This window comes from Thamnophis sirtalis, unplaced genomic scaffold, assembly GCF_051295495.1.
Source record: "Thamnophis sirtalis isolate CommonGarterSnake01/CBP01778 unplaced genomic scaffold, rThaSir2_p1.2 scaffold_2, whole genome shotgun sequence".
In the NCBI taxonomy this organism is placed as follows: Eukaryota; Metazoa; Chordata; class Lepidosauria; order Squamata; family Natricidae; genus Thamnophis; species Thamnophis sirtalis.
In genome coordinates this window covers 170,191,353-170,216,208 of record NW_028261382.1, presented here as the reverse complement: position 1 = coordinate 170,216,208, position 24,856 = coordinate 170,191,353, and the positions used below count along the sequence as shown (strand labels likewise).

The following is a 24,856-nucleotide window of genomic DNA, read 5'->3' as shown; positions in this document are numbered from 1 at the left end:
TATTCTCTGCCTACCGAGTCCCAGCTGATCGGGAGGGAATGGGGATTTTGCAGTAATCTTCCCCTGGAGTGGGGAGGGAATGGAGATTTTACAGTATCCTTCCCCTGCCACACCCACCAAGCCACACCCATATAACCAGTAGTAAAAAAAAATATCCCACCACTGTTTCCATCCAGTGGTGGGTTTCAAAATTTGTTTGAACCTACTCTGTGGGTGTGGCCTCCTTTGTGGGAGTGGCTTGCCACCCATGTGACCGGATGGGAGTGGCTTGCCACCCATGTGACTGGATATGAAGATGCCGACGACACTTGTCAGAACCACCTTAAATTACCTCACACACAGCACTGGCATGCATAAGAATAGGATGTAAACTTGTTTTTTAAAAGGCATCTTTGGTTTGCGTTAAAACAACTTCAACACACGCAATGTTCTGATTGTACCACAAACGCAGTAGTCATCCTTACCTTTCACAGAGGCATTGAGTTTTATAAATATGAGCATGATAGTGTAGAATAATCATATTCAAGGACCAGTGGTGGGTTTCAAAAATTTTTGGAACCTCTTCTGTAGGTGTGGCCTGCTTTCCGGGTCCACTGGTGGAACCTCTTCTAACTGGTTCGGTAGATTTGACGAACCGGTTCTACTGAATAGGTGCGAACTGGTAGGAACCCACCTCTGTTTCCATCCCACAAATGGCTATGAGTTATCCATTATCCATTTTTTACAACTCTCTGAAGTTAAGTCAACACTTCTTTCTCAACAACCTCCCCCCAAAGGGAAGGTCAGAGATAGGATATAAGGAGTAAACAAAAAACTAAGGAATCCAGGAAGGGCTTCAAGAGGGTCTATTGAACCACGTCCTTTAAAATAGATGTCATTACTTCCTCCCTGAGTGAGATGTTGGCAATATCCTAATCCAGCTGCTTCCATTCTGCAGGGAAACCATGAATCCTGGCCCCAGGAGACACAGCTCATACTGCAGAACATATGAACATATGAATATCTGTGCTTCCAGTCTCTTTTCCCTTCCCTTCCAGGATCATTGAATCATTGTAGCAACAGTTATAAGCACAGCCCAGGGATCAGAGGGAGGTAAGGCAAATCTGTTGCCAATACATAAATGGATACTTTAATCTTCTATATCAGTGTTTTTCAACCTTTTTTGTGCAAAGGCACACTTTTTTCATGAAAAAAATCACGAGGCACACCACCATTAGAAAATGTTTAAAAAATTTAACTCTGTGCCTATATTGACTATATATAAAGTGTTTTTCCCACGGCACACCTTACACTATGTCACGGCACACTAGTGTGCCGCGGCACAGTGGTTGAAAAACACTGTTCTATATAACAGGCATTCAAAAAGAGGGTTGTTAATTTGATCTTTTGGAATCCTGCTTCTTAATCCTGCAAATTTCTTAAAGAGTATTTTGCATGATATGGAAAACAAAATTTGGTTCAGCTAAGCCAGAATCCAATTTTGCTAAAAATCCAAGTGGCAAATTTTCTAGGCTAATTGGCTTAGAATTCATTACATTTGCATTTTTCCTTATAAGAGGAACATACATTGATTTCATTCCCAAATGTATTTATTTATCTATCTATCTATCTATCTATCTATCTATCTATCTATCTATCTATCTATCTATCTATCTATCTATCTATCTATCTATCTATCTATCTATCTATCTATCTTGTACGCTGCCCACTCTCGGAAGACTCAGTGCGGCTTACAAATAAGAAGGGAAAGGGGAATATAAAAAATAAAAACAACACTTAAAAATTCAACGACAATCATAACCTAGGATGGGGCTGGATAATTCAACAGCCCCAGGCCTGCCGGAACAGCCAGGTCTTGGTTGCTTTGTGGAAGGCCGGAAGGGCAATAAGGGTCCGGATCTCAACGGGGAGATCGTTCCATAGGGCCGGAGCAGCTACAGAGAAGGCCCTCCCCCAGGGGGGTCGCCAGCCGACATTGGCTGGCAGATGGAATCCAGAGGCGGCCTACTCTGTGCGATCTAATAGGTCTTTGGGAGATGATTGGCAGGAGGCGGTATCTCAGGTAGCCAGGTCCTAAACCATGTAGGGCTTTAAAAGTAAATGTAATCTATGACAGAAATGTTTCCCGTTCACATTGTGATCATTGCCTCTGCCAGCCCAACTAATCTGAATTTTCTTTCTTCTCTTACTTTTTGAAAGAAAAAAACCAACAATGTAGTGTTTAAAGCACATAGGTGTTTTTTTTTTTTGCAATATACTAGGCTTCTAGTGTAACAATTTACACAATTAGCTGATACAGTTGTTCCTCTCTATACAGAAATTTAATATTTCTCAGCATCTCTTTTGTTGAAAGACTGTGGAACTGATTTATAGAGCATCAATTGGCTGAAAATGGGGAACGCAATACCTTATAGTATTGTCTGTTTCTTCACCAGGTGCACATGCCCTGCTAATGAAATGGAAATATTTGTTTCCGCTTTCGATGTACAATTTAACCTTCACCTGATGAAATTCTCAAGGGAGATAAAATCCAGGAACAGTGAATTTTGGCTGGTTTATCATCTTAGTGGGTAAAAGGGATTCTGTAGCTGGGTGACGCACAGAGAACCATTATATATATAAGCTATGCAATGATTTATGCATAACCGTAGAATGCTAGATTGAATTTCTTGAACGTACATTACATTTTTTTAAAAACCACATTTGTAATCGAGAGACTTTTGAAAGCTTATTTATTAGAAACGGGCAACTATTAATTCAAAGAAAAAAGTTTGGCGAGGTTTAGTCAGGCTTGGAAGAATATTTATTGTGCCATTAGATAGAATATTCATCAACATTCTGCCAAATGTGAGCAGCATCTCAGAGTGAAAATTGTTTGGCTGAAACATCACTTGATACCTTGGGACAGAAAAGTGGTGGATTGTGTAGGGGAAAGAGAAGACAAAAGTTTGATTCCCGGACAGTCACAATAATCAAAGGCAAGAAGACAGACCTCAGTTAAAGCAAAGGAAATACAGTAGTAAATAGCAATAGCAATAGCAATAGCAGTAGGCTTATATACCGCTTCATAGGGCTTTCAGCCCTCTCTAAGCGGTTTACAGAGAGTCAGCATATTGCCCCCAACAATCTGGGTCCTCATTTTACCCACCTCGGAAGGATGGAAGGCTGAGTCAACCCTGAGCCGGTGAGATTTGAACCGCTGAACTGCTGATCTAGCAGTAGCCTGCAGTGCTGCATTTAACCACTGTGCCACCTTGGCTCTTACAGGTAGTCCTCAACTTACAACCTTTTGTTTAGTGACTGTTCAAAGTTACAACAGCACTGGAAAAAAGTGACTTATGACTAGTTTCCTCCCATACGACCAGTGGTGGGATTCAGCCAGTTCGCACCTAATCGGGAGAACCGGTTGATAACTTTCTAAGTAGTTCAGAGAACCGATTGTTGGAGGAAATCTCCTTTTGTTTTTTCCCACTTTACGGGGCTAATCCTGTAAGGAAGGCAGGAAGGAAACATTCTGGTGTTGTTTCTAGCCTAATCTTTATTGCCCTGCTTACAGAAACTGCCTCTCCGATTAACCCTTATTACATTGTAATAGCTAAGGCGAAGCATCCATCGACCTGAGTGACGTTGAGTTGGCCACGCCCACCCAGTCACATGACCACCGAGCCCCACCTACCCATTAGGGCAGAGAACCGGTTGTTAAATTATTTGAATCCCACCACTGCATAAGACCTTCGTAGCACCCATATGGTCATGTGATCAAAATTTGAAAGCTTGGCAACTGGCAGATATTTATAACAATTGCAGTGTCCCAGGGTCATGTGGGGTCACCTTTTCCGACCTTCTAATGAGCAAAGTCAATGGGGAAGCCAGAATCAATCGACAATCCTGTTACTCACTTAACAACTGCAGCGATTCCCTTAACCAGAGGTGGGCTGCTCCTGATTTTGCCCAGTTCAGCTGAACCGGTAGCGGTATTTTAGCTGGGTCGCAGAACCGGCAGCAACCCAGGCTGGCCACACCCCTGAACTGCTTCCCCAGTCGCTGCTGCCATTGCCTGTCTGTTGTTTAGTAGTGCATGTCTGCGCCCAGTTCACTGTAAATTGTTCTGCGCATGCACAAAGAACAATTTACGTTGAACTGCACATGTGCACGCAGCGAACCAGGAGCAACCCACCTCTGCCCTTAACCACTGTGACAAGAAAGGTGGCAAATGGGGCAAATCTTGCTTTACCGTTGCCTTGCGTAGCAACTGAAATTTTGGGCTCAATTCCGATCGTTAAGTCAAGGACTACTTATATAACCCAAGAATAGCAATAGCAATAGCAGTTAGACTTATATACCGCTTCATAGAGCTTTCAGCCCTCTCTAAGCAGTTTACAGAGTCAGCATATTGCCCCCAACAATCCGGGTACTCATTTTACCCACCTCGGAAGGATGGAAGGCTGAGTCAACCCTGAGCCGGTGAGATATGAACAGCCGAACTGCAGAACTGCAGTCAGCTGAAGTAGCCTGCAGTGCTGCATTTAACCACTACGCCACTTCGGCTCTTGAAGCAGGAATGCAGTGTAAAAGTGGTCATAGAAGTGGTATGACAAAGAGAAAGGAGGAGAGGGCTGGCAGAAAACTTCCCACCAGGAGGAATGGGATGGGAAGAAAATTCTTCAGAAGATCTATAACAGCATTCAGAAGATCTGTAACAGCATTGCCAAAAAGGCATTAAGGATTGTTAAACTAATTTTGTGAAGCTTCTTCTCCGGTAACATTGTACTGCAAACTACAAAACCTTTACCAGACCAATCCTCGAATACAGCTCATCTCCCTGGAATCCACACTGTATATCGGACATTAATACAATCGAGTGAGCCCAGAGGTATTTCACGAGAAGAGTCCTCCACTCCTCTGCTCACAACAGAATCACTTATGCCACCAGGCTCGAAATTTTGGGCTTGGATAACCCGGAACTACGCTGCCTACGGTTTGACCTAAGCGTAGTACACAAAATTGTCTGCTACAACATCTTGCCTGTCAATGACTACTTCAGCTTCAACCTCAATAATGCGTGAGCAAACAATAGATACAAACTCAAGGTAAACCACTCCAAACTCGATTGCAGAAAATACGACTTCAGCAACGCATGGAATGCTCTACCTGATTCCATTGTTATACCCTCTACCTCTCACAGCTTCAACCTTAAACTGCCTACCCCATTCCTCACCCCATTCTTAAGAGGTCCCGTCAGGGGGGCGTGCATGTGCTCACCAGCGTGTTTAACTTCCCTGCTCTAATGTCCCATTTATTTGTACTCATTTCCTTTGTTATCTTGTACAGGTTTGAGCAATCAAATAAATGAAACAAATAAATCTAAGAGCAGGAAGAGTGGTGTGTTTGTGGCAGGAGAAAGGCCCTGAAAACTGGCATGCTGTGAGTTGCTAGGGGAAGCCAAGGGGAGGGATGGGGAAAGAGTTTTAACTTTTACGTAGTCATTTCAACTCATCTGCGAAAGGTTTTGTTGCTGGTGCAAATTGGGATAATCAGAATAGTTCTACTCGGGTACGCACACATACGCGCGCACACACACACAATCAGACATACACTTGTGGCTTTTCATGAGCAATTGTTGCCATGCGTTTCCAAAGGGAGGAGGAAAAAGCAGGTTCTGCTTGAGAGAGAGAGGTTGGAGCGGGGAGAGAAAGAGAGAGAGAGAAAGAGAGAGAGAGGGAGGGAGGGAGGGAGACTCTGCATTTCATTTTAGAAAATGCCATTTATAATTGCTCACACTGTTTCTTGGCTCAGAAGATGAGTTGCGTTGCTTGAAATCACCCGGCATATTTCATCCTGATTAACAAATACTCCATACCTTTATCAGGAGCGGTGGAGAAGACAGACGGGATGATTTATTTATTTTAAAAAACTGCAAATAAAATGGAAAAGGATAACAGGAAAGAAATAGATGAGCCAGTGATATAAAGCTTCTCTTCCTGTCCTCACCACCCCTTAAATTTCTTTTAATTAGCAGACAAACATATACTGAAAACAGGGGCTCTCCTCATTTGTGGGCAAAAGGAAGACTAAATTCACCATCCTAGGTAGCAGGTTTAGAAGCTGGAATTGAGAGAGGATTAAAAGAATCCTACAACATACAGACCAACTGCTCAGCTTCACTCAGCGTGTATAGGACGATTCAGCAAGGGACGTGATATTGGTGAGTACTGTACATTCCCCACTCCCAGAAACAAGAGTTTTGCTTTCTTTAAAACAAAATATCTTTCGTTTGCTCCTGTTCCGTATTTTTTGAATGCCTGGAGGGAGGTGGGGGAGGGTAGTTTTATGACATGCATTTTTTTGTTTTGTTTTCCCTCTGGTAAATCTATGGTGGCAGTTCTTCGTTGTCCTTCTTTCCCATTCTGAATGGGCGTTTTTTGGCAAACTAAGGGACTTAACCTTCGTGCTCACTTTTCATGCTGAAACGTTTATAATGCACCTTCCTTTATGGCATGATTGAAGGAGAGGAGATGCCAGCCTCAAACTGCTAGGTTGATAGTTCTTGATAAGAGCTGGATCTGGTCACTGAAGCATTTTATTGCCTTGCATGTTACCATAATGTAACTTTATAGCCTCATTACTCTTTTGGTCAATCATCAAAATGGGTGGGGGACGGGGACGGGGACGAGGGATAGACGAGTGAATGACTCGGCAGGAAACCTTGATATAAGTTAATAATTGTCTTTGTGTATTCCTAGCAATTTGGTGTGAAACAATGACAGAACCAAAGAATGGAGGAGAGTGGAACAAACTCTTGTATATTCATACAAATATTCTCATTCACAGACCCACATTCACGCATACCACATACACAGATATGCTGTTGTTGAGAAAGTTTTGTTTAGTAGATGGAGCTGGGGGGGGGGTGTTTGTGATCATCTTGAGGGTAGTGTCACCTTCTGTTGCCTGGTAACAGTCCTTCCCTGCTGTTTTTGCTATCAGATAACAGAAATCCGGTCAATGTTATACATTATTCATCTGCGTTCCAATCAAATAATCAAAATTATTTGCTTGCACTGGGGAATATTTAACCAGATCAAAAGACTCTGGACTGGAAAGCACTGGATTGTTATAACTGGAGGCGGTTTTTGGTATGTGTCCATATATGTCTGTATGCATGTGTGCACATACACACGCACATTTTTGTTAGTAATTATATTTTGGGGCGTTAATAGATACTAGCGGAAACCTCTGTATATTGAAGAATTGCAGAGGTTGGCTGATTCCATAGGCATGGAATTAATAAAATCAGCTAATGCTAACTATTGAAATTACAGTGCTAAATTAGGTTAATAAAGTTGGGGTGTTTTTCTTTTGAGATATACACTTTTAAAAGATCTTTAGAAATGCTAAAAAAAAGGAAACCATCTCTTTCAAAGCCAGCATTTTTAAAAGAGAAGACTGCAATGTCTATGTCATAACTGTTCGGCCAATGCTGGACCTAAACACACACGGTAACTATTTTGCAGAGGAAGAAAACTTACAAACCAGTGTAAGGTAAGAGAGATCCAGGATTGCTGTTTTAAAGAAAATACTGTGTGCGTATCTGTATGTGTGTCAAGAAAAATACTACACCTCAGAACTCAACTTTTACCAAAAACCTCTGACAATGTGGTAAGGCTAACTGACTGCAGTTCTGCAGTTCGGCTGTTCTAATCTCATCGGCTCAGGGTTGACTCAGCCTTCCATCCTTCCGAGGTGGGTGAAATGAGGACCCGGATTGTTGTTGGGGGGCAATATGCTGACTCTGTAAACCGCTTAGAGAGGGCTGAAAGCCCTATGAAGCGGTATATAAGTCTAACTGCTATTGCTATTGCTATTGCTAAAACTGTCTCTAGCATTTAAAAGCTGTCAGTGTGAAGTCATTTTAAACCTCCCTCGTGAAATCCTTAAGAAATTAAAATCGACTGACTCATTTCAAGCAAAAAAAAAGAACATCTAATCCTCTTGGAACTTCCATATTTTTTTTTCACCTCGTTGTAATTATTAACATTTCTTTGCTAATAGATATCTATTTTAATGCATTTTAATGAATGAATTTTAATGAATTTTAATGCAGTAAACATAATATAGTCACCATCAATACTTTTAAAGAGGAAAGTAGATAGCAAGAGGTGTTTTAGAAGAGGTGTTTTATATACAGAAATGCCTAAAATCTAAAAACCTTAATGATACATGAAGGTATATATACCGTATACGTGTGTGTTTTGTAGCGATAAATATTGGGGTGAAAGGTACAAAATGCCTCAATGACTATGCTAGGTTAACATAAACGTTGCATATTTGTTCATTAAATTAAGTTACTTTAAATATTGCGGGGATTTTATATTCAAAGATACTTCTCCCTTTTTCAGGACACTGGCTGTATCAATTTGGGCAGCTGAATAACTGACCGCAAAATCCTCCAAGATGGATAGTCCTTTCAAGATGGATTATCTGCTGGATGTCGACGCTGCTTACCGCCTCTTTTACAGTCAAGGAGCTCAAGGTATTGTTTTGAGATGGATATTTATGCGTTGCTCAACATAAAGAGAAGACATGGTGGCCCTCTGGTGGAAAAGGCGCCAGGGATAATTAAAGCTCCTTTCCCCAGAATGAGCAGAGAACTGAAAACATCAAAGCAGCTTGATGTGTAGAACTGTATAAAGGAATTAATCCCCCCCCCAAAAAAATGTGGAAATGTGTTATGCAAAACAGATGGGTAGAGATTGTGAAGACTGTCTTCTTCAGCTGTCTTCTTCAAACAGAATGATGGGTGCTTTTCTTTCAAATAGTAAATGAAACAAGATAGTGGTGGCAAAAGGCCAGCACTAAAAATTTAAAAAAAAGACAAACATTGATAGACTTTTCCTGGCCCAGATTGAAGCCAATGTATAATAATGTACTTTCAAAGTTTAATTAATACCTAAAGTTTAAGTGCATGACTAACCATCGTCTCTGCGAGACCGCCTACTGCCACACACCTCCCAACGGCCGGTGAGATCCCACAGGGTGGGCCTCCTTCGGATGCCATCAGCCGGACAATGTCAGCTGGCGGGTCCCCGGAGGAGAGCCTTCTCTGTGGCTGCTCCGACCCTGTGGAACCAGTTACCCCCAGAGGTCCGGACCTTACCCACCCTCATGGCCTTCAGAAAAGCTGTTAAAACCTGGCTATTCCGGCAGGCCTGGGGCTGTTGACCTTATTGTTGAGGTCCAGCTCCCATTAGAAATGTATGCGTGTTGGGGATTTTTAAATTCTTATTTTATTTTGCTTTTCTTTTTTCTTTTTTGTAAGCCGCCCGGAGTCCTCCGGGATTGGGCGGCCTAGAAATTTAACAAACAAACAAACAAACAAACAAACAAACAAACAAACAAACAAACAATATTCTATTATTCTATTCTATTCTATTCTATTCTATTCTATTCTATTCTATTCTATTCTATTCTATTCTAGTCCAGTCCATTCCATTCCATCCCATCCCATCCCATCCCATCCCATCCCATCCCATGCTGTCAGCTTGATACTGAATCTTAGTAATTAAATAGATGGACTTACTCTAGGATGATAAGTCCTCAACATGATGCTTTAGGTATCTCAATAGTGTCTTCACTGTTCCCGTAATTAACTCCATCTGCCATGTTCCCAAACATCATCTTCTCCTCTTTCCTTTCACTTTTTCCAGCATTTTTATTTATTTGTCAGTTTGTTTATCAAATGTGTATGCTGTCCATCTTGCCAATTTTATTTGCCATTTTATTGGCAAATTGCCATTTTATTTATCCGTGTGATTTTCTTAGCAAAATGCAGAAGGGGTTTAGCATTTGTTCTCTCATAGAGTCAGAAATTATGCCTTTGCTGTTATCACTAAAGTGAACCAATATACCACAATCATTCATTCTTCTCGAGATTGGCTCTTCCAGACAATTTTTAAAGATTAATAGCAGACAAAATAGTGGAGAATATTAGACATGACAGCTAGTATAATCATATATAATCATATATATGTTCGTATTTAGTGGCACAACCCCTGGTATGCCCAAATATGGGAGGAGGCATACTGCTTCCTTTCTCTGTCTATCGGCTCATCACAAGAGACTATCCAGGCAGAAAGCCAATATTTTTACTGTTGCCTTTGTTACATTTGTATTGTATATGAACTGATAAATAAATAAAGGGAGACTAGTATAGATCTATTTCAAGCTATTTAGCTCTCATCAGCTAGCCATACCCTTACTGGGATTTGAACCTGTGCTGTATTACATATTAAGCAGTTGTGTTAACCACTAAGCCACAAGGTTCTCCTCCTTTATCAGCTGAGCCAGGGAGAAGAACCTTGTGGCTTAGTGGTTAACACAACTGCTTAATATGTAATACAGCACAGGTTCAAATCCCAGTAAGGGTATGGCTAGCTGATGAAAGCTAAATAGCTTGAAATAGATCTATACTAATCTCCCTTTATTTATCAGCTCAAATACAATATATATGTTCGTATATACTTTTTGCCTTCATACCACACCATATTTGTTATATAAGGAATATAACAAATATGGTATGGTATGAAGGCAAAAATTAGGTAGTCCTTGACTTTCAACCACAACTGAGCCCAAAATTTATGTTGCTAAGCAAGACATTTAAGTGAATTTTGTTCCATTTTGCAACCTTTCTTGCCATCGTGAATCACTGCAGTTGTTAAGTCAGTTACATGGTTGTTAAGTGAACCTGGTTTCCCCGTAGAATTTGCTTGTCAGAAGGTCACAAAAGGGGATCACATAACCCCAGGACACTTCAATAGTCATAAATATGAGTCATTTGCCAAGTGTCTGAATTTTGGTCATGTGACCATGGGAATGCTGCAACAGACATGTGAAAAATGGTCATAAGTCACTTTCTTCAGTGCCATTGTAACTTCGGTCACTGAATGAGCTGTTTTAAGTCAAGGACTATCTGAATTGTACATGAAATAGACCTATGTTTAAGAATGAACAAGTATACATGCCTCACATTTATTAAAAATGTGGCTATTGCCCAATGCATGCATAGGCTCCTTTTAACCTTCAAAAATGGGATATGCAATCCTGAGTCTTCCAGTGTTATGACTTGTTCGGTCATCTATACCTTTACAACTAAGGTCTAGTGGGAAATATTTAATCCTAATAGATAAACTCAAATATTGAGAGTCACAAGGTGAAAGGACAAAGCGACATATCAGGAGAATGGAGGCAGTAGAATGTGCTTAAGGAAAATATCTAAGAGAACCTCCAAAAGCATATTGATGGAGATATAATATTTATTTGATGGAGGTATAATATTTAATGTCCAGACGCTACCAAGATTCGCAGAAAGTAAATTCTAGTGATGTTAAATCATTTATTTATCTCAACCCATCACCAGCCACCACAACATAACAATTTGACTTTTGGGCAAAAACTTTGGAAATGGAGAAATATCAGGATTTAAAGAATTAGTTAAGGAGCTGTGTAACCAAGCAACGCCATTTAAATTGATAATTTGGGACTTGCGATTTTTATTGAAAGGGAATTCACTTTACATAGTATAAAGTCTTCCCAGCCATCCTCTTGCACAATTGGTAGAAAAGAAGAAATGTAATGAAACTGTGGAAAGTTGGAAGAGATACGGTTTGCCTCAAGAATGTCTTTTCTTTTGGGGTTATCTTAATATTGGACCCATCCTTCGAAGTTGATAACTAATCCTAGAGGAAAGGGCCGAGTTATGCATTATACTAAATATGCAGTTTAGGACTGGAACTGTAGGAGGCGGAAAGGATATAGATCTTCTAAAATCTTTCATCTACACCAGTGTTTCTCATCCTTGACAACTTTAAGATGTGTGGACTTCAACTCCTAGAATTCCACAGAACTCCCACAATTGAAGTCTACACATCTTAAAGTTGCCAAGGCGGGGAAAACATAGATCTACACCATTCTCTGAACAAGAATAGATCTTAATTCAGAAGAATTTACTTTTGAGAAACCATGCTTAGCTTCCTTACTGTCCCTCTGTAATAATATTCAGATTGTGATCCATTAAGGATGTCCGTCAATCTGGGCAAGAAATTACGGAGAACCAGCCAGAACAAAATAGTTCCTTAGTACTGAGCTGATCATGATATTGGCTAAGTGTCTTATTCCATGGGTTTAAAGGACTCTCTGAAATCACTCTAATGTTTAATTCAAAATCTTACAACTATTGTATTCCGTGATTATTTGAATAGGGCCTTTACCTCTTACATATTTAGGCTTCGGAAGCAGAGAGTCGAGTAGGATAATTTGTCAATTTAATCTATGCTCATCTAACAGATATTAGTATAATGATATCCATTTTTAATAAAATCAGCTTGTAATGAAATAACTTTAAGGTGAAACTATCTTTTTCAGCTTGGGTATCTTGCTTTTTTTCGCTTTGTATCTTCCTGCATGTGGTTTTAAAAGAAAACACTTATCAAGTAAAAGTTCTTCTACACATACATTTTTATCCTGAAAAATGCACATAGTTGCTATTCAATTTAAAATCACTTTGAAGAAACCCATTTTTAGAAAAAAAAAACATGAAGTGACTATACTTCAATACTGTGATTAAGATATTCAACCAAAAAATTCCAATATTATAGAATTATATCATTAATACAACTACTAAGACAAGACCCATTCTTTTCCCCATGCTAATAGATTTCTTGTAGGGGAAGTTGGTTTTTGCTGTTGTGTTGTACTAAACACAGCAGTACTTTTAAAAGATCGTAGTTTGAAGGTGTGTTCTATATTTTACCTGCTTAGGTAACAACATTCTGCTGTTTAAATAAATGCACGTGATTTAAAATAAAGTGGGATAAATAAGGCTATGAATCAATTGTGCAAACATGAGCAGGATAATATATTGCACTATTAATACAAGGCAAGTTGTGTTGTTGCCAAAATGGAAAACCACATTCCCCAGAGTAAGTCATCGTTGCTATATTTGAAATGCCTATTCTTTCCTTATTAGACTGTATTAACTGAATAACATTAATTGTAACTGGATTTAAAATAAACAAAATCATTTCTGATTTCACTGACTCCCCCCCTCACACACAATAGTAGGACTGCCTCATCTTTCTCACTTTCTGCCAGCAGGTGGCACTGCAATGAAAAAGGACTGCCTCTTCAGTGTGAATTTTCAACCAGATTCAATAACTCATTAGAGTACCCTTAATTGTGGTTCCTGTTTTACAAAAATAACTGACTACTAAACTGAATAAAAGAATGCATTTTCTCAATATTAAAAAAAATGGAGGAGAGGGGGTATTTCCCTACATATAGATTTTCATCTCACACAGTGGTGGGATTCAAATAATTTAACAACCAGTTCTCTGCCCTAATGACTATCTGGGTAGGTGGGGCTCGGTGGTCATGTGACTGGGTGGGCGTGGCCAACTCAAGGTCACTCAGGTCGATGGGCGCTTCGCCTTAGCTGTTACAATGTCATAAGGGTTAACCGGAGAGGCAGTTTCTGTAAACAGGGCAATAAAGATGAGGCTAGAAACAACACCAGAATGTTTCCTTCCTGCCTTCCTTACAGTATTAGCCTTGTAAAGTGGGAAAAAACAAAAGGAGATTTCTTCCAACAACCGATTCTCCCGACTGCTTAGAAAGTTACCAACTGATTCTCCCGAATAGGTGCGAACTGGCTGAATCCCACCACTGATCCCACACCTCTATTATATCAGAATCAGTTTAGTTCATTCAATAATTGAAAGCCAATAGGAAAATTCCACTAATTACTAAATACCTTGTAATTTCTAATCCAACGATATTTTTAATTTGAGATTATAGTTCACAGTCCTAGCAGCATAGGGCCCTGTGCAATGTTTTCATTTTTTTTTTAAACTTCAAAGTTGTTGCCTAATATTGTGAAGGTTTTTGGATTAAAGACCAAAAGGTATTCTAAGGCCTGGGCGAACCATCTGTCTGCAATTCTTTAAAGCAGCACATTTATTTTTGGGATTATGCAATGTTAAGAAAAGATACCACTACTTTCAAAACCTTCAGGCAGATGGTATGTTTGATTCTTTCAGCTGTACATTCTGAAATCAAATGAAGCACAGTGCACCATTGTACATATAACCAGTACATCCCTTTCCCATTCAGGCTAAAATTGTCTCGCAAAAAAAATGGAGTTAAGTAAGAATTCAGTGTCACTGTATATGAATAGAAAGTGGATTTCTAAGATGTAATGCTGGATCTGCCTATGTATACGCCATACAAAGTAGCATATTGTGCTAAAATTTCCTTTGTAATCTCCTTTTGTAAAATAACATTATCAGACAATTTTGTTGGTATTTTTACTAAAGGAACGGAGTGGCTCAAGGCAGGAATGGTATTTACTTACCTTCCCCACCAGTTCACAAATGCCGAGGTGGCACAGTGGTTAGGGTGCAGTACTGCAGGCCACTTCAGCTGACTGCTATCTGCAGTTTGGCGGTTCAAATCTCACCGGCTCAAGGTTGACTCAGCCTTCCATCCTTCCGAGGTGGGTGAAATGAGGACCCAGACTGTGGGGGCGATATGCTGACTCTGTAAACCGCTTAGGGAGGGCTGAAAGCCCTATGAAGCGGTATATAAGTCTAACTGCTATTGCTAATGTGAGCATGCATGTACATTTACTAAGCCTTCTGTACATGTGCTTTTCACTTAAAAGGGGCCTAAATGGGATGCCATAGTGGGCAGGGCCACCCATGATTTCTGCTACCGTTTCAGGCGAACCAGTCCGAATCAGCAGAATACCACCTCTGGCTCAAGACTGTCTCCAATGCACCTGAAAAAAAGTGTCAATCTTTGGCAGATATCGGGGCGGAAAAGGAATAGATGCTTTTGCAAAACCATTTCCACAGAACATTGTTTAATCTGGGCACTGTTCTTACAGTATTTTTGCCACTTGGTGTGATTATCAGGATAAATTATACTTTTTTAAAAGAACACTGGAGCAATTTAAGAGAAACCATTGTTATTATTTCAGAGCCCTTTATTTAGATGCATGCTTTTTCTAGCCTTTTAAATTTCTTCCTATCAAATATGTATGTGCAGGCTTCCACCTTCCCTTTAACAAAGCAGATCTCAGTTAGGATTCATTCCCCACTCTGAACAAATTTGGTGTGAAACAGACTGGCTGGGGGGATGATGGAAGTCCTACTCATCTGGAAGGCTGGTTGGGAAGAACCAGGTCCCCATCCATTGGTCATGTATTGACCAATTTAAGAAAATCATCTGCAGGAGTAAAATTGAAATAGGTTATTCCTTTTCTCATAGAGGGAGCTGAGAAATAAAATAACTTGCCCAAGAGTGCACAATAACTACAGAGGTAACTCCCATTTGTCAGCTTCCCCTGCTATTCATTGAATAACCTGTCTGTGAATGCATTACTTTTCAGATGCTTTATTCACCTAAGTGTTCTAATTCTTCACTGCCTGAAACCGTCTCTGTTTTTACTTAGAGCCGAGGTGGCTCAGTGGTTAAATGCAGCACTGCAGGCTACTTCAGCTGACTGCAGTTCGGCTGTTCAAATCTCACCGGCTCAGGGTTGACTCAGCCTTCCATCCTTCCGAGGTGGGTAAAATGAGGACCCGGATTGTTGTTGGGGGCAATATGCTGACTCTGTAAACCGCTTAGAGAGGGCTGAAAGCCCTATGAAGCGGTATATAAGTCTAACTGCTATTGCTATTGCTATTGCTATTGCTATTGCTATTGCTAGAAACAACCACAACAAACACATTCTGCTTGAAAAACACTGTCCCAAAGATTAAAACAGCCATTCGTGTTTTATTTTTGATATGTTCAGCTGGTTGCACATCTTTCATAAAACAGTTATATGATTTTTTTTCCCAGTCAAATAAAAGTGAGCAAACAAAATTTGACCAAGAGGTAAAATTTGATTTTATGAATGGAAGACGAATATATGTGTCCCAGGATAGTATTGCAGGAGCCAATCTCTGTGAGAAGGTCCCAGAGGATGGGCTCCAGCACGAGTTCGAAAGCTCAGAAGACAAAATCTCTAGTGCTGGTGACTGACCCAGATTGGGTATTCCAATTTTATTTTAATTGATAGATGAGTAGCAACACCAAATTCAATCTGAAGATTACCGCTCATTAAAATTTGAGGAGGTTACTATTACTTTCGCAAATTTTAAGATCTATTTGGTTGAAAACTGCAATAGATATCAATTATTCATGTTCTTCTGCTTTTTGAATAAGTCATTTCCCAATTTACCAAGGGTCTTAAAGATATATTGGGTACAATTCTCGTAAAATCCAACCTGTATTAGCCAATATTGTATCCCTAACATCCCTGGAGGGCATCAGATCGGAAGGATTATATTATGACTTCCAAATCCTCAGACTGGTCACAAAAAATATTTTTATAGAAGGTCCTAAAAATATTTTTATAGAAGGTCCTACCCATAAAAATGATTTATGGCGCGATTCTATGAAAGTCTCCTCAGAAGAAAATCTCATTAACTCCTGAGGAGAAATAGAGCGCCGTAGACTTATAGCTAACTGCGTTCTTTAAGGTAGCCATTCCCTGTCATTTGTGTTTATTACAGAAAGCTTCACTAAGGGACGAGCAAGCTCTGAAAAGAAAATGGCAACAAATTATAGTGCCAGATCATTATTTAATGAGCACTCTGACTGTCACATAATCTTTTTAAAAGAAAGACCCTCAATTAACATCATGGGTATCCCAATTAAAATTAATTTATATAGATTTCTCCAGAAAGTAACTCATTTAAAATCCACTTCAAAAAAAAATTGTTTTCCCCCCCTCTTCTGCCCCTCCCTACAAAGTTCTGAGAAAATTATACATTTATAAATGCAAATTTACTCACATTTGTGGGGAGGGGAATGCCAGGTGTCTTGAGATTTCTTTCAACTATAAATTTCTCCTGAAGCTAAACAGGTCAAGGTTCCTGGCTTGTTGGGAGAGATGTAATTTGACATAAAATAAGTAAAAACCTTATTAAGACTAGAATTTTTACCAAGGGGGAAATAAAAGAATATTTATTTATTTATTTTCCTATCTATCCACCTCAATAAATTACTCTGGGCGTGAAAAAGAATAAAAATAAAAAATAATAGCAATAGCAAACGTTATGAAAACTAAAAGGACAGGCAGCCAAGAAACAATAATTTAAATCACTAACACAACCAAGAAGTGTGTCCCTTCGAATGTTCTAAGAGAATATCATGAATTCATAAAAGAAAATATTAGTATCAATAGTAGTGGTAATCAGTAATAGTAATAAAATTAAACTTGTATGCTACCTCAATCATTATGTATAATTTCCATTAATCAATTATAAAACAAACAAGCAAGCCACCGAAAAAACATGAAATCCTAGGGAACCACCTACGTAGGAGAATTAGTTGAAAAACGGGGCTCTAATCCCTCAAAAAATTTAAGTTAAACATTCTTTTGAACTCAACTCATTTTCTAATAGACATACCCACATAGTTTGCTTATTAACAACACTGAACTGATTTATCATTACCTCCTGTAATACATGGAATGTATTACATCTCATTATATAGATCAGTGTTTCTCAACCTTGGAAATTAAGATATGTGGACTTCAATTCCCAGAATTCCCCAGCCAACATGGCTGTCTAGGGAATTCTGGAGGTTTAACTCCATGCGTCTTGAAATTGCCAACATTGAGAAACACTGATATAGATTCTATTTTATCTCACTTTTTTTGGAGATGATGAGGAATATAGACAAGAATTACATACAGGAATTGGGTATGTTTAGTTTAATGAAAAGAAGAACTAGGGGGGACATGATAGCACTGTTCCAATATTTGAGGGGCTCCTACAAGGGGAGTCAAACTACTTTTCAAAGCATCAATAGGCAAGACGATAAACAATGTTTGGAAACTAACCAAGAAGAGAAGCAACTTAGAATTAAGGAGAAATTTCTTAATGGTGAGAGCAATTAACCAATGGAATAACTTGCCTTCAGAAGCTGTGGGTGCTCCATCACTGAAGGCTTTCAAAAGGAAATTGGACAAATTGGACATTTGTCTGAAATGATATAGGGCCTCCTGCTTGAGCAGGGGGTTGGACTAAAAGATCTCCAAGGTCTCATCCAAGTCTACTATTCTATGTTCTACATCTTGGACATACACCCAATGATTTTGCTATTCAGCTAGAGTTGGGTCCAGTGGTGGGATTCAAATAATTTAACAACCGGTTCTCTGCCCTAATGTCCAGCAGGGTAGGTGGGGCTTGGTGGTCATGTGACTGGGTGGGCATGGCCAACTCAACATCACTCACGTTGATGGACGCTTCACCTTAGCTGTTACGATGTAATAAGGGTTAACCGGAGAGGCAGTTTCTGTAAGCAGGTCAATAAAGATTAGGCTAGAAACAACACTAGAATGTTTCCTTCCTGCCTTCCTTACAGGATTAGCCCTGTAAAGTGGGAAAAAAACAAAAGGAGATTTCTTCCAACAACCGGTTCTCCGAATTGCTTAGAAAGTTAACAACCGGTTCTCCCGAATAGGTACGAACTGGGTGAATCCCACCACTGGTTGGGTCCCAAGAACAAGCATAAGAGAAAAGGTAAATGGGAATGATCAGCAAACAAAACAAATGCTAAAAATCAAGTATGATAAAAATTGTGGGGGGGGAGGGAGAAAAAGATTAGGCATAGGATTGCCATGGCTGAGTAAAACTGTAGAGACCAGGGATTAATAATTGATGTCTAATCAGAGTCTTTGACAATAGGCCTTGTTCTGAAGCACCTCTTCCAACGTGCTTTTCTCCATCCTTTCATACAGGTCTCAGGATTTCTAGCTGTTACCCAAAGGTGCAACATTGAATATTGATACTGAATCTTTGGCTGTTAAACTGGAGTATCAGGCCTTAGCAATAGCAATAGCAGTTAGACTTATATATTGCTTCATAGGACTTTCAGCCCTCTCTAAGCAGTTTACAGAGTCAGCATATCGCCCCCACAGTCTGGGTCCTCATTTTACCCACCTCGGAAGGATGGAAGGCTGAGTCAACCCTGAGCTGGTTAGATTTGAACCGCCGAGCTGCAGAACTAGCAGTCAGCTGAAGTGGCCTGCAGTACTGCACCCTAACCACTGCGCCACCTCGGCTCTCAATGCCTTCTGCATCAATCCAATGCTTTTGCCCCTTTTGGATTCTTCTAAAATATATGTATAATTACACATTTATAAAATACCTAAACATTTACATTTTGAAATGTTAAGTGCCTAATAGATCCATTTCCTTGTGGTTGTTTGATTAAAACAGCTGCTTATGTTGAATGGTAATAGTTTTCCAATTTTCACAGTACCATCTGCCCCAATGTCTTTATGCACGTGATAAATACCCACATGGCATTATTTGATGAAATGTATTGTTCTTGCAAATTGGTTTTGGAGTCTGCAAGTGCCTACATCCATTACATTCCACTGCCTTGCTGCACCAAAAACAAATAAATGCATTTAATGTCTCTGAACCTAATCAGGGTTGTTCAATGGAAGACATCAAGAATCGGTTGTGGACTAGTATTAGTCTCAACTGCATATGCGCATATCAAACAATCATTTCTTGGGCCTTAGATAAGGACTTTAGTATGGATCATGCTATCTGTTCCATTGTGCATCTTCTTGGCACCACTGCAGGTAAGACAATACTTTTGGTGCTAAGTCTCCCTCATCATTCTGGCATTTTGGCATGTTTGTCCTAGGGAAAGATTGAGGGCCAAAAACACGATTAGATTGGAATTTTATTTATGTACTACTACAAGAATCGGTGCTAGTCGTCACTTATAAAGCCCTTCATGGTATTGGATCTGGGTACTTGAGAGACCGCCTGCTGCCAATTACCTCCCAAAGACCCATTAGACCACATAGAGTAGGCCTCCTCCGGGTTCCGTCTACCAGCCAATGTCATCTGGCTACTACCCGGGGGAGGGCCTTCTCTGTGGCAGCTCCGGCCCTTTGGAACGAACTCCCCGCGGAGATCCGGACCCTCACCTCTCTCCAAGCCTTCCGTAAAGCCGTTAAAACCTGGCTGTGTCGGCAGGCCTGGGGTTGATGAGTTCCCTTCCCCTCTCGAATTGTGTGGCTGTTGGTTGTTTTTTTAAAATGCTCTGTACTTTTGTAGTTTTTGTGTTTTTCCCTTCCCCTCCTTTGGGTTTGTGCGCCCCCCTGAGTCCCGTAGGGAATAGGACGGCATATAAATAAAATGAAACTCAAACTCAACTCAAACTCAAATATGTTATTTGGGCTCTTGCAAAAAGGTAATATCAGAATCTGAAATGTGAAAATATGTACTGTAGTTCTTATTGTTCCTCTCTATTCTGCATTGGTCAGAAGGCACTTTCACTATTGTGTCCAATCCTGGGCATCACATTTGAGAAAAATAATCATCAAGATTGGAATAGGACCAAAGAGGAACAACTACATGATAAAGGAATGGACAGCCCATAAATTTTAATAATAATAATAATAATAATAATAATAATAATAATAATAATACTTCCTTAATTACTTCCTTAATCATTGGTTCTTCACTTTTCTGGATGTAATCATTCAAGCTGTGTTTTTCTTCTTCCACAGCCTGTTTTACTTGTAGGAGTCCTCGAAGAGCAGAGGGTGGTCGAGGACTCCTACAAGTAAAATAGACTGTGGAAGAAGAAAAACACAGCTTGAATGATTACATCCAGAAAAGTGAAGAACCAATGATTAAGGAAGTAAATAAAAGAGGCCTTTTAAAGACAACTAAGTCAAAAGCTGAATATACGAAAGATGTAATTGAGAAGCGAGCTGAAAATTGGAAAAACAAAGCTATGCATAGCCAATACTTGAAAAGTATTGAAGGCAAAGCTGACCAAAAGCTAACTTGGAACTGGTTAAGATCAGGAGCACTGAAAAAAGAAACAGAAGGCTTTATTTTGGCAGCTCAAGAACAAGCCTTAGCCACAAACTGCATGAAGGCAAAAATTCAACGTGTTACCACCAACAGCAAATGTCGCCTCTGTAATGAGAAAGACGAGACAGTCGACAACTTGATCAGTGGGTGCAGCAAAATTTCACAAACTACCTACAACGCCATGACCGCGTTGCTAAGACCATTCACTGGAAATTGTGCCAAAAGTTTGGATTTGAGTACAGCAAAAACCACTGGGAACATCAGGTTCAGAAAGTTTTAGAGAATGAGAAAGTCAAGATCTTGTGGGACTTCAGAATTCAGACAGACAGGCACTTGGCCCACAACACACCTGACATAACAATAGTTGAGAAGAAAAAAGTATGGTTCATCGAAATTGCAATACCTGGAGATGCACGAATTGAAGATAAGCAGCAAGAAAAAAATCACAAAGTACCGGGACTTGCAAATTGAAGTTGAGCGACTGTGGGGGGAAAAATCGTGTGTTGTCCCTATTGTAATTGGAGCCCTTGGAGCAATATCTAAAGGGCTACCTCGCTATTTGGAAATTTTAAATTTATCAGACTTGAACATTCTGATTCTACAAAAAACCACCCTACTTGGAACAGCTTATATCCTCTGACGTTACCTTAACAGTTCCTAGGTCCTTGGTTAGGATTTGAGCTGTTGAGCTACCAATCAGCCCCAAAGGCTGGGAATCTCACCAAAGATTAACCACGCAATAATAATAATAATAATAATAATAATAATAATAATAATAATAATAATAATACCACCACCGCCAAAAGGGAGAAAGTGTATGAGGAATGGCTGGGTACATAGAGTGCACAAGGATAAGATGGGCAGCCTATAAACTGAAATGAATAAATAAATAAATGTTTGGATCAGGTGAAAGGAAATTGTGGGAGAGACATGACAGCCAGCCTTCAAGAATCTGAAAGAAGAAGAAGATGGGGAAGAATTGATCAGTATTGCCCAGAAGATAAAACAAGAAGCAATGGGAATCTTTAAACACAGGATGTAGATTTTTAATGGCCACCAGGTATGAGTCCTATGAAGTAGGTCCAATAGCAATAGTAGCAATAGTTAGACTTATATACCGCTTCATAGGGCTTTCAGCCCTCTCTAAGCGGTTTACAGAGTCAGCATATTGCCCCCAACCACAATCCGGGTCCTCATTTCACCCACCTCGGAAGGATGGAAGGCTGAGTCAACCTTGAGCCGGTGAGATTTGAACAGCTGAACTACTGAACTGCAGTCAGCTGAAGTAGCCTGCAGTGCTGCATTTAACCACTGTGCCACATTGGCCTCCAATGAGGAGACCAACTTCAAAGGAAGCTGAGAGCTTTACTTATTGAGAATACAATTAATACAAAATCTTGCCAGCCTGATTGCATTTTACATCCCCTCCCTCTTATACCTCAGGGAATCAGGGGAGCCTGCCTGCCTCTCCCTTGAACACTATCTTCTTTTCCCAGGACTGAAGGGATGTTTCGGCCTTCTTTGCTTAGGTAATATTGTAGTTCTTAAAAGGGACACAGTGGCTCAGTGGCTAAGACACTGAGCTTGTTGATCAGAAAGGTCGGCAGTTCGGCGGTTCGAATCCCTAGCACCGCATAACGGAGTGAACTCCCGTTACTTGTCCCAGCTTCTGCCAACCTAGCAGTTGGAAAGCACGTAAAAATGCAAGTAGAAAAATAGGAACCACCTTTGGTGGGAAGGTAACAGCGTTCTGTGCACTTTCTGCGTTTAGTCATGCCGGCCACATGACCATGGAGACATCTTCGGACAGCACTGGCTCTCTGGCTTTCAAACGGAGATGAGCACCGCCCCCTAGAGTCAGGAGCAACTAGCACACATGTGCGAGGGGAACCTTTACCTTTACCTTATTGTAGTTCTTGCCTAGTTCCCTCAAAATCATCTCCCAGATTCTTTACAGCAGGAGACATTGGCTCATGGTAAGAGATGTTCAAAAATGGAACAAACTCCTTCAGGAAGCAATGGATTTCCCATTGCTGAAGGTGTTTGAGTAGACTTTGGGATTTGGGCATATGTTGGGGTGCTTAAGATTGGATTCCAGGGGATTAGAGCCCATTATCTCCAAGCCCTTTTCTACCCTGTAGAGTTTATGATTCTCTAATTCCACTAGAAAGATCTATCCAGTATTAATATAGTTACTGAAATAGTTTCTTAGAACAGTTTCTCACATAAGGCAATTAATGTACTGCCTCCCACTAAAGCCCCATAAAAGTATTTATTTAATTTGTATGGTGTCCCTTCCTGAAAGGTACCGAGGGCTACAAAGTGATTCCTTAAATGTAGTTTATATAGACAAACTATTAATCTACTCAACCTTTTTAAAATATATATTTGTGTTTTTTTTATTTGTGCTGATAAATAAATAAAGGGAGACTAGTATAGATCTATTTCAAGCTATTTAGCTCTCATCAGCTAGCCATACCCTTACTGGGATTTGAACCTGGGCTATATTGCATACTAGGCAGACTTCTTAGCCATTAGGCCACAGGCTCTTATCCGTTATCAGCGAAGCCAGGGTGAAAGGTATCTATTAGATTTTTACTTCGCTGATAACGGATAAGAGTCTGTGGCCTAATGGCTAAGAAGTCTGCCTAGTATGCAATATAGCCCAGGTTCAAATCCCAGTAAGGGTATGGCTAGCTGATGAGAGCTAAATAGCTTGAAATAGATCTATACTAGTCTCCCTTTATTTATTTATCAGCACAAATAAAAAAAACACAAATATAACAAAGGCAACAGTAAAAAATATTGGGTTTCTGTCGTGATGGACTCTTGTGACGAGCCGATTGACAGATGATGGAAGCAGTTAGCTTCCTCCCATAATTGGGGCTTACCAGGTGTTGTAAAAATCTTATATATATATATATATATATATATATATATATATATATATATATATATATATATATATATATATATATATATATATATATATATATATATATATATATATATATATTTGCTGTTTGTCCAAATTCTGGGAATGCTTCAACATTTTTACTACAAAGGGGTTTACTTTGCTGTATCAATTAATTATATTTACAGTTATTCATCATTTAGCAAAAAAAAAAAAAAGGAGAGAGAACAGTTTTTTCTTGTAAGCTCCTCTGAACTCCCAGAGCTTTGCAACCAGACATTGGACATTGCTGTGAATCCTGGGAGCTGAAATTCACATAAGTGGTTTACGACCTTCCCAGCTGTAGACCTCCGAGTGTGTTTGGAATCTCCAAAAACTTTGTTGAAGTTGCTGATGGAAACTCCAAGAATTAGAATTCCAAGCCCTCATTCTTGAATTCATTTTTTTTTTTTTTAAAAAAAAGAGGTAATGCTCATGTTGCATCACCCCAAGGCATCTATTTTTGAAAACACCACAATGACCAAACCCTAAACCCTAAAACATAATTTGCCAGCTACAATAACTGGCTTCACATTTTCCCAGAACCCAGAACCCAGAACCTGCATTCCACCTTAGGGCAATTGGTGAATCCCTACAGTGTAATGTGCAGTGTATGGAGACAGAGAGAAAGAGAGAGGGAGGGAGGGAGAGAGTGAGAGAGAGAGAGAGAGAGAGAGAGAGAGAGAGAGTGAGTGTGTGTGTGTGTGTGTGTGTGTGTGTGATCTGCACAGAAAGAGGTTGGTCCACCTGATGCATTGCCATGTCAAAAGGTCTCACGTGTTTCCTCAGCTGGCTTTTATTTTTTTGCTTGCAACTTCTCCCCCCCTATCCAAATGTACAAGGAAGCAACCAAGCTTCTCAATCTTGGTCGGCCAATCTCTGGACTTGAATGAGCCATTCACAAGGGGGGGGGGGTGCGTTTTATCTGCAGCTTTCAAGCAAAGGG

General features: G+C 39.9%; 1 protein-coding gene across 2 annotated transcripts in view; it reads left to right on the top strand.

Moving 5' to 3' along the window:
* Positions 1-5,756: 5,756 nt before the first annotated feature.
* PHACTR1 (phosphatase and actin regulator 1) overlaps positions 5,757-24,856 on the top strand; it is a 299,830-nt gene continuing 280,730 nt past the window's right edge. The window contains exons 1-2 of one of the 2 annotated variants that reach the window (XM_087707455.1): positions 5,757-6,205; positions 8,400-8,533. In XM_087707455.1, the coding sequence (XP_087563581.1) occupies positions 8,455-8,533 (79 nt within the window). In that variant the 5' untranslated portion in view covers positions 5,757-6,205; positions 8,400-8,454. The remainder of the gene's footprint in view (positions 6,206-8,399; positions 8,534-24,856) is intronic. The other variant, XM_087707457.1, reaches the window with a different exon arrangement.